General features: G+C 39.7%; 1 protein-coding gene across 10 annotated transcripts in view; it reads left to right on the top strand.

Annotated features, from left to right (window-relative positions):
* Positions 1-19,464, top strand: part of DOCK9 (dedicator of cytokinesis 9) — a 2,508,686-nt gene that overhangs the window by 1,684,776 nt on the left and 804,446 nt on the right. For all 10 annotated transcript variants that reach the window (XM_044071294.1, XM_044071300.1, XM_044071298.1 and 7 more), the window contains exon 19: positions 12,901-12,993. In XM_044071294.1, coding sequence (XP_043927229.1) covers positions 12,901-12,993 — 93 coding nt within the window. The remainder of the gene's footprint in view (positions 1-12,900; positions 12,994-19,464) is intronic.

The raw sequence follows: 19,464 nt of genomic DNA, 5'->3' as shown, positions 1-19,464 counted from the left end.
ATTAATTAAGGAGGCTAATATTTTGGAAAAAAATGATCTGATGTTGTAAATCTTCATTCATTCCTTACTGATAGGACTTTGGTTCCGTCCTTGGAACCGACATGGCCAGTACCAAGCTCGCGCCAGCCAAAAACTCTCAGCTAAGACCTACCCACAATGCGCCTCTCATAGTCTCTTCAGGTCTTGTTTGCACATTCCTCATCAGACATGCCAAGCCATCTCTCAAGCTAAGTGTAGCTTTTTATATGGTTCTTTGTTGTTTTTCTCGACTAATTACCTTCCCTTAGCCAGTTTTTTTCTTCTAAGGTTATTTATTGTACCATTGTTGGTAGTACTCCTTCTTCCCTACCTTGGTAGGCCCTTCTCTTACCTTTTGGTATTTCTTAGTACCATTGCTGGTACTCCTTCATAGCTACCTGTATATATAAAAAAAGGAATTTCACTATCCTTCCTTACTTTAACATCTTGCTGCTGCTTGGTAGATATAGTTTTATTGTTGGATATAGTACTAGTTTTTATAATGTTGGATAAGGCTAAGCTTGGGTTCAAACAGTGTGATAGGTCCGGGCATAAGATGCCCAACTCAGATGGTCATGCCCGGTGTGTTTATTGTTTGGGCATTGACCACATTAATGTATCTTGTGACATTTGATCTAGCTTCAGCAACCATATGTTGGCTGAACATAAGAACAAGCTTATTCTGAAAACACCCTTCTCGGAGGCTCTTTCTGAGACTGAGGTCTCACCACCTCCTAAGCATAAGGATGTGAAAAAGCATAGAGAGAAATGGAGTCACTCAGTTCCGACATCTCTGTCCTCTTCGGAACCGAGATGACCCTGCACCGTTGGGGCAGACAGCTTTGGCACTAGGGTGTGTGTCTTCTCCCTTGGTGCTGACCTTGATTATGACACAGGCTCCTACCATTGTCCAAGTATTGACACCATCCCCCTCGTTGCCAACCTTGATTATGACACAGGCTTCTACCACTGTCGCAACATAGGCACCATCCCCGGCCACGTACCGATGTCTTACATGGCTCCACCGATAATGACACCTGCGGTTCCTAATATTGAGCACCTTGCCAGAACCAGGTACTCTCCTTCTTATGACCGCTTTTTGGGACAGCAGTTCAGCCCATTTATTGAGAGACCAGAATCTTCATCGGCAGCTTCCTTCAGAACCATCAGGAGTCTTTTGGAACAAGATGTAGTGAGGGTTGTGGTCCAGCTTTTGGCAGCTAGAGGATTACCAACCTCGACTAAGTATTCCCTCCCTCTTAGAATGAAAGCTGTCATGGTGTATTCACCTGTCGGTCCTCCTGTGACCTCCTCCCAGGTCTCGGAGACTTCAGTACAGATGACCATCTCGGTGCATTCTGTCTCGGCTCTGACAGCAGAGGCTTCCCTGTCAGCACCGATAACCTTTGGTGCCATGGCTCCTTTGGAACTGGTGCACCCTCGGAGCAGTGATTGGGCTGTCAGCGCTGTGACACCTAGTTCGGCACCGATTTTTTCTGTGGTGCCATCAATGGTCATGGCGCTACCAGCAGCTACCAGTCCTCTCAGTGCTCCTCACATGGAGGCGGGCTCCTCTGGTTAGGGTGTGACCCCGGTTCTGGGCTCCAATCCCTCCTTGGGGTGTATCTGCTTTCCGGGTGATGGAGAAGGTCCTCGCTTCAACAGGCTCGCAGTTGGCACCATTGGCATCAGAACCAAAATCACCCCTTGTCCCAACCTCCTACTCTGGGATCTCGAGCACGGGAGCCACAAGACCTTCCCTTGAAGGGAACACTTTCTCCGGAGTCCTCCTCAGAAGACCCCACTGGAGAGCTACCCTGGAAGAAAATTTGCAAGAGGAAGCATCTTGATTTCCCTGAGGAATCCATCACTGAAGACACCAATTACAATGAGGGAGAAGGGTCCCTATGGTCTGCCTCAGAAGAATCTCATTTGGAGACATTCTCGAGATCCTCAAGCAGAGGGGAGACTGGAAGTCCTCCAACCCTTCGGAGAAATCTGTGTTGTTGCAGGCTTTTCATGCTCGGCCATCTTCTTCCTGGGTTTTACCCCACTTGCGGATGAGCTCATTAGGCTTATTGTGCAGCATGCCTGGAAGGCACTGGACAACATAGAAAGTGTCTGCTGGAGGCCAGCTAAAATTTTGTCCACTCCTGAAGACCAACCCCACTGGTCCAAACAGCTGGTAGTAGATTCCATGGTCATGGTGGTGGCCACCAAGAGGGAACTGGCAGAAGATAGTTCCAGTGTGCTCATCCCCCGAACAGGGAGTGTCGGGTTATGGACAGACTAAGGAAGTGGACCTATGCTTCAGCGACCTTTGCCATTTAGCCACTGAATTACCTGGCACACTTTACTCGCCTCCAAGGAGACCCATTCTCAGAAATGTCTGCCTCTTTGGCAGGGGTACTGTTTGAGGAGGTGCGTGATACTGTTGCCTCTCAGCTAGCTACCCTAGAATCCATCTCAAACTCCTTGATGTGCTTGATTTCTCACACTACCGAGGGGGCAGCTTGAGCAGCCGCATCGGACATCGTCATGAGACTGCATGCTTGGATGCGTTTGTGTGATTTCACGGACCCTTTCAAATCTTCCTTTGTCAATGCACCTGTTGATGAATCTTCCCTTTTTGGTGCCAAAGTAAGAGATACACTGTCACTTAGTGAGAAAGATGGAAATACCTTGTCTGCTGTGGGCATACGTTTTTCCACCCCCCAGAGATACTACTCCAGGAATCAGAGGGGGGGGGATTTGTGGTTTAAGAATTCCCAAGGATCTTTTCATGACACTCATGATGAGCAATCCCCCTGGGGCAGAGGGGACAATTCATCTGGAAGACATCCCTTTCAGGGCAGAGGGGGTCTGTGCAACCAGGGTGCTAGGGATTCCTTCTCTGGCCGACCCTTCCAGTGCTCCTAAACAGCAGCCCATTTTCTTTCCAATGGAAGCAGTCGGGGATGATTCTCTCTGCACCTACAGGCCTGGCAACTCATAATGGATGCGCGGGTGCAGAGAATAATATCCAGAGGCTATCATATCCCATTCATTCTCACTCCCAGATCTGTAAAACCAATCCCCGATGTTCCATCCAGTCAGAGGGGGGCTGCCGGCTTCATCCTTAGAAATCGAAAAGCTGCTAAGAAAAAGAGTCATCCAACCAGTCCCACCAGACCAATTAGGATCCGGGTTTTACTCGGTTCTTTTTAGTGCCAAAAAAGGCAGGGAACTGGAGACCAATCCTGGATCTCAGCCTACTAATCAAATTCATCAAACCTCAAAAAGTCCGGATGGTCATGGTGCAGTCCATTCTCCCCTTTCTGGAGAAGTACAACTGGATGTGTTCTATAGACCTCCAGGATGCATATTAGCACATAAAGATGGACAAACACTCCCAGAGATTTTTTCGCTTCTGGCTGGGAGCCAATCACTACCAGTTCATGGTACTGCCCTTTGGTCTCTCGACAACCCCCAGAGTGTTTACCAAATGTATGGCAGTCGTAGTAGCTCATCTCCGACAAAAAGGATTCCAGGTGTTTCCATATCTAAAAGATTGGCTCCTCACTGCCACGACCCCGGAACCTTCTCATTCTCAGTCTCTCTTACACTCAAGGCCTTACTCTTCACCTAGGTATCACGATCAATATAGAAAAATCAGACACTGGAATTCATTGGAGCGATCTTCGACACAACGTCCTGTCAAGCTTCCCTTCCTCCTCCACAGGTTTCAAAAATAAGAAACCATATTCAAGTCCTCCTTCCACAGACATTTGTACCAGCACGCCTTGTACTGCAACTATTGGGCTCTGCGGCAGCAACCATTACCCTAGTACCACTGGCGAGGTTGCACATGAGACTATTACAATGGCTCCTTTCATCACAATGGTCAATCTTAACCCACCCACTTGACCACATGATAACATGATATGCCTTACAAACCTTTGCAAGAAAGAAATGCTATGGTGGATGAAGCCAGAAACAAATCTTTGGTGTTGACTGTTCTGTCTCCCCCAGCCCAGGGCCATGGTGACCACAGACACTTCCCTGTTAGGGTGTGGGTATTTCTAGGGAAAGACTGCTCAAGGCACCTGGTCCCCCATAGAGGCCAATTTGCACATAAATGTCCTGGGAATTGAGGGCAGTTCTCTTAGCATTGCAAGTGTTCCACACATCCCTTCCTTCCGGGACCATTGCAATTCAGTTGAACAACATGTCAGTCGTCTGGTAAATCAACAAACAAGGCGGAACCAGGTCTTACGCCATGTGTCGGGAAGTGATGAGAATATGGCATTGGGTTATCTCTTCCAACCACTTTCTCATAGCAACACACATTCCCAGGAGTTCCAATCTTATTGCAGACAATCTGAGCAGGAACATTTTGATGCCTCACGAGTGGTCCTTCGATCCAATAATAGCGGCTCAAATCTTCTGCTGCTGGGGCAAGCCTTGATGCGACCTGTTTGCTTCACCCATAAACAACAAATGCAGAAGCTACTTTGCCCTGATCCCTCCTCAGGGGGAGTCACCAAGGGATGCTCTGATGCACGATTGGCCCCCTGGTCTACTGTGCACCTTTCCCCTATTTCCCCTCATCCTGAAATTTCTACAGAAAGCTCAAAGGTTGAGAAGCAAAGTGATCCTCATTGCCCCTTACTGGCCCCATCAAGTATAGTTCCCATTCCTATGGCCTCACCTGATTCACAGCCCATGGATCCTGGATCAGTCTCAAGGACTCCTGTCTCATCCTCAGGGACTGATTCACCCCAATCTCCACAGCCTCAAGCTCACAGCTTGGTTTCTCCACTTCCGATGATTGCTAGGTTACCTGATATTTCATCCCTTGTAGGTGAGATCCTTCTGGCTTTGCACAAACCATCCACCAGAAAAATGTATTTCAGTAAGTGGACTAGGTTCTCTAGATCTGCCAAAGAACGTAACATGGACCCCTTTTCTATGAGTATTCAGAAGATCCTACAAATCTCACTACCCTGTTGCAAGCAGGTTTTCTTTTCCCACCATTCAAATAGAGGGGAATACCTTCTGCATACCCTCGATGTTCATAAGCAACTTTGTTTCTACTTGGACAGAACTAAATCTTTCAGAAAAATGGATCAATTGTTTGTAGCTTTTTCAGGACCAAGAATGGGTAAGCCTGTTTCCAAAATGACTATCTTCTTGGCTCAGAAACGCCATTACTTTCATCTGCCATCAAAACAAAGTGTCCTTGCCTTCCAAAATAAAGGCTCACTCTACTAGACCGATAGCTACCTCAGTAGCCTTTCATTCCAGAGCCTCTATGGATGATATCTGCGCAGTAGCCACTTGGGCAAGACCTCATACCTTTATCACTCATTACAAATTGGATTTGGCCTCCAGGGGAAGAGCATCTTTTGGTTCTATGTTGCTCAGGAATGTCCTTCCTTAGGGCCACCCAGCACTCAAGTGGCGGGGGACTCTGTCCTATCAGTAAGGAATGAATGTAGATTTACAACCTCAGATAAAGAAGTTATGTCTTACCATAACGTTCCATCTGTGTTGTAGATCTTCATTCATTCATTACATTCCGCCCTCCTTCCCCCTGCTGGACTTTAGGATCTCCTAATTAGTTAGGGTATCTGCTCAGACAGAGCCTCCTACTATTACTATTATTTTTCTAAACTATAAGGGCGGGCAAACTCGATCGGAAGAGACTATGAGAGGGGCAATATGGGTAGGTCTTAGCTGAGAGGTTTTGGCTGGCGTGAGCTTGGTACCGGCCATGTCGGTTCCGAGGACGGAACCAAAGTTCTGTCAGTAATGAATGAATGAATGAAGATCTACAACACAGATGGAAAGTTATGGTAAGACATAACTTCTTTTTTCTTGAGAGGGGTTATTCACAGTCTTTACTGGGCCATGTAAAAAAAAAAGTTATTAATGGATGAGGAGGGAAATATAAACCGTTATTGGGATGACCCTCCCCGTAATGAATCTAGAAAATATGACCTGTTAGATCATACCATTCAGACCATCACAAATTTGAGAAAGCCTTTATTCTTCCTTATAGTGTTTGCATGGAAAAGATAAGAAATATGATAACAGGACCATTTTTAGAGCTATGACTCCCTCCATAAACTATTTGGAGATGCACCTCATTTTGTATATAAAACAGTAGCTAATTTAAAAGAAACCCTGGAGAAATCAGGGTATTATAAAAATACAATAAGTGAATCCTTATTTAAAAGATTTACAAAAATGTTTGGTGCATGTGAGCAATGTAAACACATACTTGATGGTCCAGAGTTTCAACTAGAAAATATTAATAGACAGAAGTTAAGGTTGCGGTACGGAAATTGTAATAGTAGTAGATTAATATATATTGAGAGATATGATTCATGGTCCGCCTTTTAGAGTAGTAAGACTGAGAGACAGTTAAAACAGCAGATATATGAACATTTTTATGATGCAGTATTGAGACATGAAGTACCAACAGCACCCTATGCAAGCACTCTTAGCTGTGAGAATTTTCAACATCTCTTGTTTGGAATTTTGGAAATCCCACAGAATCCTAAAAGGGGTGCCTGGGAAACGAGAACGGAGTATTGAGAGTTATACTGGCAACTTAAATACTACCATCCCCTCTGGTCTTAATGAGATGATTTCCATAGTCACTGTTTTAAAACTGAGGGCTGCAAATTTATAAATTAATAACAATTATATATATATATATATATATATATATATATATATATGATCTTCATTTTAGCAACTTTTAGTCTGTTTGAATGGGTATTCCAGTAATAGCTGGAAGAATTATTTCTGTTTTTTATATTTACATTTCCATTCATTTTCTTATGGCCTGTGTCGTCCTTAGAAAGGTTTTGAAATATGAAATATGTTCTCAATTTCAGTAGTGTTGCCTAATGGTACATATGATATTTTTGTTTTAGGATTTTATTTGTCTTGTTAGTCTTCTTATAGTAGTATTTATTCAACTTGCCTTATTTTAAATGTCTGTTGGTGTAAATCTCAGCTCTATTATTTATTAATTGGAAGTTTATTATCGTGTGATTTATTTTTTATTTAAATATGTGAGGCAGTTCATTTGTTTTATGTTCTGATGAAAGAGCATGAAAGGGTTTCTTGTACTGTGCTCAGCTACACTGTTTTACTTTTTTTGGTGTATATTAAAGTTCGGTTTGTCTGTGTATCCCATTCATGGTTTATTTCCAATCCTGCTGTACAGCGACCATTTGGTTTTCTTAATTGGTGGTTCTATGTATAATGTGCTGTGGTACTGTTGCGGTCTCACCATTACCACTTCTCAGTGGTAGAACATCTCTTGGACATGTGTGCTGCTACCTGATAGCCGTAGAAAGCATTATGACGTGATTATGACCAAAGTCATTGTCACTGATTACAGAGCAGGGCATCTTTATTGCACTTTTTGCTCTGCAAATTATGGTGTATTAGTCACCCTGTTCTAGATGAGCTGTCACATGTACCCTAATGGTGAATTTGCAATTTTCCATTCCCTGTGGATTTAAAAGGGCTAGGCTGTTTGTTTTGTTTGTGCAGTAGAAGTCTTTTCCCAAGAATAGGGATAATATTGCGTTAGATATTTTGAACAGGTCTTGTGTATACACCACTGAAACTTGAAACATCTGATGTGGTTATTCATGATGCCACTGGTTTTGTTGGCACTATTCCAGCCATATGGATTAAAACATCTGTCTGAGAACTGTGCTTGTAGTGTTGGAGTGTTATGGTTCATATCTGGTGAAGTGTATTGGACATTCCATGCATTTGACAGATACAGAATTCTCTGGACTTGGGTATCATCGTTATCGCCATGTTAGTGATATTTATTAGAGTAGGTGGTCAGTCTGACAACTGTAGTAATCTTTTTTGGCAACATGTTTTGCTGTGACACTGCAGACATTCTTCAATGTCATTTGTGAAATGCATTACATCTGGCTAACAAGTGCATTACTAGTGGATATAATGTATCATTCTTAGACTGCATTCTGACCTTCTGCCATAATGCCAGTGGTTGTGTACATTATTTTCCTATAGCTGTGCCAGTCCATGATGGTGTCTTGTAGTGATCAGTCACCATTCTTACTGAGAGTAATGACACTGATAAGTAGGAGAATACATGGTGGGTACTTTAGATATGAACTTAGACCCAACAACCACATAATGTAGAGGAGTGTACTATAACTATGACCCAGGTTTTGCTTTGAATCAGAATTATAATGCAATTCTAGAAAAATTAAATGAGATCTAGAATAGACTAAGTAGGCTTAGCTTCAACACTTTGGCTGGCTGCTTCATTATTAAATTGAAGTCTTTCCTTAAATATTGTGTGCGTAAATATCTTCTGTGATATTCCTCAACAGTTTTCAAAAAGAATAACAGCCTAGTTTATCTGGACAAATAAAAAAGGATGGTTAGCAGTTGTAAATTGACACTGCCTTATCACTGAGAATGTTTTGAGAACTTTTCAGAAATACACAACTGAGGAACTATTTCTTAATTTCCTGCTTTGCTACTGAAGTACTTAAGCTTTTTTTTTTACAGTGTAATAAATGCAGTAGAATCGCTCATCCACTGTGAGTTCAAGAAGTTATTTGCTGGGACCAAAGTGAGCTTTATGTATGCAATGGCAGAGTGTTTTTTTATATGCTTCACTCCCATGACAGCTTGCATTTGTCTGAATGCCTCTGTCTTGCGACCTGCAGTAATATTCCTGCTGTTTGCTAACATGGTCATGCTGGAATGGGAAACAGAACACCTATTTAAAAGTAGATTTTATGATCAAATTGAACTTTATGCAAGATTTTTGGACGATTTATTTGTGTTATGGAAGGGTTTAGAAACTGAGATATGTGAGTTTATTGATTTCCTTAATAATACTACTGAATTTTTAAAATTTACTTTCAATTACAGTAGTAAAGGAATACATTTGTCTTTTGCCTCAAGAATATATATTCGAATGATTACATTGCATACAGTAGCAATCATCCCCCTTATACATTTAAAAACATTGTCAAAGGACAATGTATTAGAATAGCAAGAATGTCTTCTAGTTTGGATATTATGAAGGAAGATATTAAAATATTATGTAAAATGTTTGGTGAGAGGGATTACCCGGTTCGAATGGTCAAACGTACCTCACAGTATGTTATATCTCAGTGGGACAAAAAATATAAACCATTATTAGGTACTCAGTATTCAGAAAGTACTAGTAAGGTAAAGGAGTTACAACACAATTTCAATAGAGTTTGTGCCCTTACATATTCTCCATATGTGCATTATGTTAAAGCAATTTTAAATAGACATTGGGATGTTATTATTTCCAACAATTTGAATGTTAAGGTAGGAAATACACCTAGAATAGTATATAAGGTGGCGCCCAACATTAAGAGAATGTTGGAATACACAGAAATAAAGAATTGTTCAGTGACAATGCTGTTATATCAATAAAGCAGAGAAAATAATATTGGAAGATATAAACCACACAGTGATTAGATGTTTGAGAGGCAACTGCAATAGCAAACAAGTGGTTTATATCATGTAAGGCATATTATATAGGAAAAGCGGAAGGGTAATTAAAAGCGTATTTATGAACATTATTACAAAATCAAATGGACACAAAAATGCCCTCTACAGACATACTATAGATAAAGGTGAGGGACACAGTTTTATATTTGCCATTATTGATCAAATAGATATGCAAGAAGGAAATTGGAAGAATCAATTAGCATTGAAAGAAAGTGTATGGCAAATCAAAACTGATGCAACAAGATTTGATTCTATTAGCATTAAGCCATTTCTCATAAGTGATTAAATATTATCTTATTGAATTATAGTTCACATTGTAATATATTTTTTTAATTGTTTTTAATGATAATTTAGAACATAATTGATGAGACTAGGTAAGGCATTATATACATTTGGTCCAATTACTAATTGATACAATAACACACGATATTCACTAGTACAACAAGTTTTAATCATTATGTATAAATTATAAATTATTTAACTATTTATATATTTATATATTTACACACACATATAGTTATTATATTCATACTCTAATCTAATTTAATTTTAATATGCATATGAAGGTTATTTTTAATATGTATATGAAGGTTTATTTATATTTATATATATTTATGTTTATTATTTATATATATATTTACATTTATTATATTATAGCTCACATTACATTTTACGTCCATCAATATATTTTTATGCATGCATTGGGATATAATATTATTTTCTGATTTTTAATGGGTTAGATCTTGTATACATTCAGTACACTTAGAGCATCACATTATTATTAGTTAGTTTGCAATCCTATGAATATTATTGAAGCAAATATAGCATTATTTATTATGAATTATTATGAATTTTTATTATGAATTCTTATTGCATCTTCACAAGTTAGTGTTGTTATGTGTTTTGTGTGTTTTAAGTATAAGATGTTGGTTTACGCTAATAGCTGTTTTATTTGCTATGTGGAAATGGTGCTGCCACTTTAAATATTTCAAAAGTTTTTTTTCAACATAAATGTTCCACACCTAACACTGTTTCTTCGTTCTGAAGAAGACTGGCTTGTGCTCCAGTTGAAAGCGCTTAACTTTTATGTTGTCGTGTGTGGATTTTGCTCAATAAATTGTCGATGCCTTAATGAGAAGTTTTGGTCTCAGTGCTTCAGTACATTTTGGAATTTGTCCGGACGAGCTGCGTTCATCCCACATTTACCCTCCTAGCGTTTTTGGTTTATTTATGTATGCAATGGCAGAGTGTTTTTTTATATGCTTCACTCCCATGACAGCTTGCATTTGTCTGAATGCCTCTGTCTTGCGACCTGCAGTAATATTCCTGCTGTTACTGTGGTGCAGGACATTGTACTAGTTGTGTGCTTCATCACCTGCACAGCCTTGTCCTGGGACAGAGCTTAGGTCTCTAACTACCTTATAACTTGTTGCAAGGTCCACTTTACCATGGTGCAGTTTGCTAGTTGTATTTACCTCTTCCATTGAGGTGGACATTTGAAAGTGATCTGTAGCGGTTTGAGTTTTTTAAGTCAGGACTGACAGAATGAACAGACTCTCTCCATTTAATATTTTAACTTACCATGGAGAATAAAATTTACCCTAGATCATAATAAAATACGATTGTTAAACTTGAGGAATCAGCGGTACATTCAGCAAAACTTTTGTATATTAATTTGATTTATTAACTAACTCGGGCAACTGTCAAACAGATGGGCCTATCTGTGTGACACATAGATAAAGCCATAAGTGTGACCCACGTTCCAGGTCATGTTTTGGGCACTGGAAGAGCTTGTCAGTGAGTGGGAATGAGCGATTTTCGCTGACTTGCCCGTCCTTGATTGAAGGGAGAGGTGATTCTTCAACAGCTTGCATGGAGAGGAGTAGACTTGGGATCCCAAGCCAGTTATTTATTTCAGGAGGAGGACTTTGGATGCCCAATGGTGATATGCTGCTCACTTCAGTGACCCTAGGGGGTGGGGGCTAAGGACATATAACAAATCCCAGTCATTTGATTAAATGAAAGGGCTTTAGGGACTTAACCTGGAAGTGATATGACAGTCGGGGCAGTGGTAATATGGGCAAAGAGAAGATTGCTGGGGATTCTGGCCCTCCCCTGCAGATCTTTTGTACCACTAGTCATAACAACCTGCAGATGGGACAGTCGCTATAGGCTGGAGCACCTTTGAATTGCCCATGCAGAAGCAATCCTTATGCCTGACTGGATAACAACTCCTCTGGATGCCTCTTGCCCTGATGATACTTCGTATTACAGGGGAGATGAATAGGATTTTCTTATTGGAGGAGGCTTAATGGTTTCCAAGCATAGAGGCAAAAAACACACAAAACAACTGTTATAGAAAGAAATACTGGATAAGTGTGACAAGAGATGCTGACATAGAAGAATGAAGTCCTGACTGTGACATAGATGACCCAAGGTCAGCTAGCGGCTTGGGTACCTGCTAGAGCTGGCATGGGGGAGGAGAAGATTGATGAGACTTAAGCCTGCTTTTCTTTCTTCAGGGCAAGGGATACATGCTTCTGAGCACATACTGTACACTAGAATTCCTATTGGAGACTGGGAATCACACAGAGGTGCTTAGCTTCAAGGAGGCACAGAGTCAGTTGAGCAGATCTCATGGAAATGTGTCACGCATTACAATGGCCCATTACCTGCCAAACCATTGGATCTGAACAAGCTTGCACAGGTGCTAGGGCTAAAAACAGAAAACTTAAACCACCACAGATGACTGCCTCAGTGATGAGCCCTCTGTGTTGACCATTGCATCAGTGATGGGAAACAAACTGGCCAGTTCACAGATAGAGGTCTGATGATCAGTAGCAGCAGGGCAAAAAGAAAAATGCTTGTGTAGTATTTAAGCACAACAGTCTAGCTCAAGAAATTATGTAGGAAAAACTCTTCAAAAACATTCAGGAAAGCTCTAGGCAAATATCTGTGCTCTTTACATTACTACTGGGATTTTTTTTTAATTTACTGGTATTAGGAATATGTAAATTAACACATTCACTTTATGTATGTATGTATGTATAGCTGTAGTCTTGCATAACATTTGTTGAATTCTGGGTGCACTCTTGCTTTAAGTAATTACTTATACTAAAATTAAAAATTAAAGAAAGACACACACACACACACCATTAGTTGTAACTGTACCTGCTGTCTTTATATACATTTCTTTCTTATTTTACATGATTAAGTATGACCACATATACTTGTTATTTCTTAGCATATACATGCAGTACATTGACAGGTGAGTTAGTGTTTGAAGACAGTATAGCCACTGTGGAGTATGTGGGCTAATATTCTTCTCTTTGGTGACAGTGTATCTATGGCAGACCAGGTGGACCTCTGTTTACACGATCAGCTTATGCAGTTGTCTTACATCACCATCAGAATCCTGAGTTTTATGATGAGGTTAGTAAAACTTCTGTTCCCATTTAGATACTTGCTGCTTATAACATAACTATGTTGTTCAATAAAATAGAGAGCAAAGTTGTGTACAATCTTTTTTATGTAAAGCTGAATGAATGTCATGTCTTTTAAGATGAAAATAACAAATAGCTGAGAAATTCAAATTGTTGTATTTTTGTGTTATAGTTCTGATGTGTGCATCTTTCCATGTAATGTAGGCTTTCAGCGGTGTTCAGGTCAGTATATGTAAATTTATTACTTGTTACTGCAGGCTATATTGAGCCCTTTCAGAAGATGTTGCTTCAAGTAGGGGAATGTGTGGATGCAGTCCGTTGTAACATGGTACTAATAAGAACCTAAGTTAAATATCTGCAACCCCTTTGGAGGCTACTCAGAGTTACACAAACCAGATGAAGACTTCCCAGCTCATGGCTGTTGTAGTCCAAGGGCTGCATGAAAAAGGTCTAGTTGGGATAAACAAGTTCTCACACCCTGAACAAGTTGGGTTTTACAGGGGAGAGAGAGAACATGATTCAGCCTTGCAGTTACCATGCAAATGTGAATGAAATTCAGGATTAGAATCTCTGCAAAACAGCTGAAAGTGCAAAAATGAAAGACATGATGTTCATTCAGGTGTAGGTTCTCAGGACTGGTCATTTAACTCTTTAATATCAAGCAAATGCAGAAAAGAAGGGAAAAAAGTGAAATGTAAATATAATGCAATCCACAACAATAATTTCAGGAAGACTTTACATCATAGAGAGAGTTGTCAATGATTAGTGATATGCTAACTCAAATGATGATTCAAAGAGGGCTTTGAATAGATGAAGTAGACAAGACTGGTGAGGAAAAGCAAGTGATACTGCAAAATCAAAGGTAACTGCACAGACAATTTTCATCCATCAGCCAGCAAATAATATGCATAAATCTAATCATTACCATATGATCCTTGTTCATTCTGACATGCTTTGCACTAATGGATCTGTGTGCTTCTCTATGTAACAATACTGCTGCATGTTTAATTAATTTAGAGGGATTCTGGTAATGTCTGTTGGGTCAGAATGGGTGATGTTATTATAAGTAAGTTCAGAGCAGCATAGGATATTGTCTCTTAGTTTTTTTAACATACTGTAGCTAAAATTATCTTCGGCTTCAGAGGCCAGTGTGTGTTCATGGGCTTGTTTGGTAGATCTGATGGTGTTTTTAAGTTTTTATAATACTTTTGATGTTTTCCTGAGAAAAGGAATTGTGGATCTGCTGTATAATTTAAAGAGTGCATTTCATTTATTGTATAGTTTATTTATGGTGGTGCATCACTGGGATGGTTTATTTTTGAATTTCCCATGATACTGGTAGGGACTGCTTTCAAAATGGGTGTAGAATTCTTTAGTGAAGCTTGCTGCTGTGTCAAGGTTAGCAGCTGCGCAGTGATAAGTACATTTTGATATTTCATTGCAGAGTAGGTTGAGGATGGCATGTTTGTAGTCCTTAAATTCAGTGTGGGTTGCTGTAGGGGCTTTAGGGAGTTTAAAGGCGAAGGTCACAAGTTTGTGTCAGACCTCACTGGGGAAGTGATGGGTCATATTTGTAAGAATCAGGGCAAGAATGTTGTGTGCTGTAGCAGCTTCGTTTACCAACTCCTCAAAGGAGTTTTTGTTTATGAAGTCTGGCAGTTGTTGGGTGTGTTCTACATTGGAGGTAATAGTTTTTGCAAATATAGTTCATTTAGAACACTTAGAATCTGACGTGGTCATAAGAGGACAAGCAGGGGGTTCAATAACAAGCTATCAGTGGATAATTAGTCCAATCAAGAATGATCTGTAGGTCAGTGAGTTCAGTTTATGGTCCCTAGGGATCTGCCTTGAGATAATATATTTCTTTACAGATGTGGCGACACCACCACAGTTACCACTGGATCTGAACCCATGAAAAGTTCAGAACCCAAGTATTTGAGGTGTGCTGTCTTTTTAAATTTAAACCAAGTCTGAGTAACTACACAGAAATGGATATTTTTCCAAATGCGGGAATACCTCAAGATCAGGCAATATATTTTTTAGACTTCTGGCATTGAGGAAAGCCACCTTAATGTGATCCGATTTTGGGACTGCTTTGTTAGTTATGTTTGAATGTGTATTAACTAGACTCTGCCTAAAGAGGCCACAAGGGACAGCAAAGGTTTTAGCCAGTATGCGGAAGCCTTGAAATCTTTACAAAAGTAACACAGACGATCACGCATATTGTACTTTGTGGATGTATAGTTTATTCCCTTGGAATGGCACCAACTAGTTAACCACTTATTGAAACCACTTAACTTTTCTTTGTACCTGGGCATCATTTTAGGTGAAAGGAGGATTCCACTTAGAATCAGGGTGTTATCTGCATTTCTAATATGCATAGAAAGTTCTGATTTGTCTCTATGCATTTCTATCATATCTGTCAGGGTTTTACATTTCAAATTGTTCACTTCTGCATATATCACTAGTTATTCATATTTGTGAGGAGTTAGGGTCCTTACAGTCCTTGTAATGCCAAAAATCCTAGAGCATTAAAGACAACTCACATAATCCTCATTTTGTCCAATTTTATAAATGGTAAGTTGGTGTACCTGATGTCAGATTCACCTATCACTAAAACAATCTTGTTGCTGCTATGGTTCAGAGGGGTAGATCTGGACTGCCTTTGCAAAGGTAGACTCTTTGTGGTGGGTACACTTGAGATGGATGAGTGATCTGACTTTTCCAGATTCTTAATCATCTTATTTTTAGGCGGCTGTGGTAGTGACTTTTTTTACAATATCAAAAGCACACAACACCAGGAAGAAAAGGATCGAAGAACCAGACCAGTATAATGTAATACTAGGTGAAAAGTAACACATTCTGTCCACCACAGCTTAAAAATCGAATAATGTATTAAAACAAGAAGATGAGTGCTTTCAAGTGGAACTCTTTATCAAATCTACTAAACAAAGTAACAAGATCACATAAAAAGCAGACCTATCCAATAAAAAAAATTCCGCACCCATTTCATTCACTAATGTCTCATCAAACCGAATCAATTTTTAAGCTTTGGTGGACCGTCTGGGTTGCTTTTCACTTTTTTTATTTTTACAGTATCAGTGTAAGATATTGTGATTAGTGAGAGATTGTGGTAGAGGTGTTTGAAGCTCACAGGGCAAGTTTTTAGGTGAGAAGAAAGCTTCCAGATTAATTTGGTATTTACATGGCTCACAAATGGACTTGCAAGTGTTAAGAATAATTTCATTATCTCTTAACATAAGGTAGTTAATGCACTGTAGGCTGGCAACAGAGAGGAAACTAGCAGGCTGACCTTCCATCTTATCCAGTGCTTAGTTGTTTAGTCAAATAGGGTAAATGCAGCAGAGATTTTATGTAATCGTGGTAGAATACACACAATATACAGAGTGCTCTCATTTGAATGATAGTCTTGTCCCAGATGATGTAGATTTTAAAACTAAGAAGGAAAGAAGGGGTTACTATCTCTTGGTATTGCACTGTGCACTAAGCAAGCAGGAAGATATGAAAAAGATGATATCTCAAGCTTTAGAAGTGTAAGAGGAGAGACTTCCCAGTTTGATCTTCTGTTGCTTACTAATATGAACATATGGACGAGACTAGGAAGAGTTTCCAAAGACAAATGTATAGTAAAAGCAGGCAACTTTATAGCTAAGAAGTGTTAAAGAGCGACATTGGTTGACTCTGTAGACCTCAGTATTCTGGTCTGTGTAATACAGTCACAGGGTGATGACATTTAAACAGTTTTTAAAGGAGTGACTTCGCAAAATACTTTTGTGCTTATAGACAACAGTGACGAAAGAGGTGCAGGAAATGTTATGGTTAAATTTCCATAAAGGCAGATAACAGCAGCACTGGGTTTAAAAACATGTTAAGAACAGGGTAGAAAGGTGGGAAAATTATTCAGCCACTTAGCTCTATTTTTAGATGGCCAGTACAAACCCGAAATGCAAATGTTTGGAAGGAAATAAAAGCTGCTGGAACTCAACAGCCATTAAGAAATACTTGGTCAACCTGTTCCTGAAGTACCTGGCTCTCAGTTCTCTCTCAGAAAAGAAATCAATGTTTTATTCCAATATGTAGACCACTTAAATGGCACAATTACTGACCGGTTTACTGGCATTACTGACTGTAGTCTTAAGGAGGTTTAAAACACTTTTCACAGATGTTTCCTTGACAGTTAATACCCGCTTTTGCCTTTCCATTTTACTTTTACTAGTTTAGACAAGGTAACACATCAGTTTTATTAAGTTTATTAACTACAGCTTCCCTTGTCTTTATTTATTAAACTTGCTAACTTTATAACAATCTTAATTGTATGTATTTGTTAGGTGAAATGGACTACTTGGGTCCATTTTCAGTTATGACCTAGTTGAAGTAAATATTGAAGGAGAATTAAAGTCGATTGAAAAATGCACAAAAATTAAACAAAGTACAGTTAGCTGGACTACATATAAAATCCACATTGCATAGGACTATTTTATAGAGTAGGTATTTAGAGAAAGCATACCTAAACCAGTGCGCAAGTCTATGATAACAAAAGAGCATGCAGTGCACTGAGGTATAAATGTATTAGTAAACAAATAATGTAGCTGTTGCTCTGTGGGTCCTATAAGACGCCATTTAAGAGGTGAAAGTAGAATTAGGGGGATGTAGTAAGATGACAAAAGGAATAGTATGGATGTGATGGAAATTAGAGTTGTATGAAGGGTAGTGTAGGAATACTTGTAGAAAAATAAAGAGTATAGGAATTGCGTTATCAAGCAAAGAATGGCAGACAAAAGATAGGTATTATGCTGCATAAGAGAAATAAAGGTAGGGACTATATTGATTCATCAGTGTATTTATACAGTTGTGTACAATCTATCACCCTGCTGATTTAATCTGTTTGGGGAGGATTATGTAGTGCAATGCCTATAAACAATTATGGTATGGAATAAATGAGGTAGGACGTTACACCTTGTCTTCAAAGCACTTACATTTGAATTGTTTTTGAAGGTGGAATTTTTGATGTTCAGAGAAGTAATGGTAGGTAGTTGATGGAGAGTATCGGGTACGGGGTTTCAGATAGATTGACTGAGGAAAGAGAAGGCCCTGTTGGCACAAGTCAGAGAATTTAGAGGTGTGATGAGAGCATGAGTAAGGGGAATCATTACTGGGAGATTTTGAAAATTCCTTGGTAATAAGTAGGTGTTGTAAGGCTTTGCATTCTTCTTGTTGTATCCCCTTTTAAGTGAAGGTGTCTATGAATAGAGTGATTAGAAATGGGATGGGAAACCATCCTGCAAAATCTTTCATTGCAACAGGGAATGACAACACTTTTTTCCTGCTTTTGTAATGAATTGACAGATGTGGTTTTGAATTGATTGCAGTCTAGGTATTCTATGTCAGAGATGGAGCAGAAGATGAAAGGGAAGTATTCTGGTAAAGGTAGAGGTCTCCATTTGCCAGTGACTGCCCTACCTTTTTTTTGTTAGGATTGTTGATAAAGTATGGCATTGGTATGTCAGCGTCCTACCTTTATTGCATTGCTTGCATGTATGGGTGGAGAAGGTAAAAAAGGGTAACCAGATGTATAGACATTGCATGGATTGTACTGTTTGTAGTAGGTTACCTTGGGATGAACGAAGTTCCAGTAGACATTACATGTGTTGAGGCATTTGTGGTACTGAAAATCATTGCATGTTTTTTTTTTCCTCTAAGGTTTACTGTTAAACCTGTCATTTGCAGGCATGGCGTAGTTCAGATAAAGTTGTGGAAAAGGTATTCTGATGGCTAGTGCAGAAGTGCCCATTTCCCAGAAGATAGTGCTGTGTGTATAAAGTAGGGTGTCTTTGGTTCTTTGTGAATAATTGTGTGAGTTAATGTACATAAGAAATAGGTGTGGGCCTAGGAACTAGGCCTTAACAGTACTGGGAAGAGAATGGCTGTGATAGATGTGTATAATTTTGAAGAATCTGCTAGTCAGCCATAGAACCAGCCCAGGGCAATAAGGATGAGAACATAGAGGGAGTTAGAGAAGGTAGTGGTATATACTGTCAACTGCAGTAAAAGGTTGATTCATTAATACTTGTCCTATGAATTTCTACTTCTGCTCCCTTACAAAGTCATTTGCCCTTGTGCTGGGACCCCAGAAATATTTAGGATCCTTTCTGCGCCTCAGAAGATGTTGTGGCACAACAAGCTGACTCTAAACAAGAACGTAAGCAAATGATAGGGTCTGAAATGCAAATCTGAGGGGATGTGGGATGCGACTGAGTACAGAAAAGATGGTGATCATGGCAGCAAATAGGAAAGTCAGAAGAGGCAGAAAGTTGACATAGAAGGGAAAATAATAAAACAGGCTAGCATCTGTAAGTATTTGTGAAGTGTAGGAAAAGAGAAAGGAAATCCTAACAAGGAGGTCAAAGCTAGAAACAGAAGTGCTGCAGCCAAATGGCAC

This window comes from Protopterus annectens, chromosome 5.part0, assembly GCF_019279795.1.
Source record: "Protopterus annectens isolate FY-2018-M chromosome 5.part0, PAN1.0, whole genome shotgun sequence".
Lineage (NCBI taxonomy): Eukaryota > Metazoa > Chordata > Ceratodontiformes > Protopteridae > Protopterus > Protopterus annectens.
This window is presented reverse-complemented; position numbering and strand designations above follow the sequence as displayed.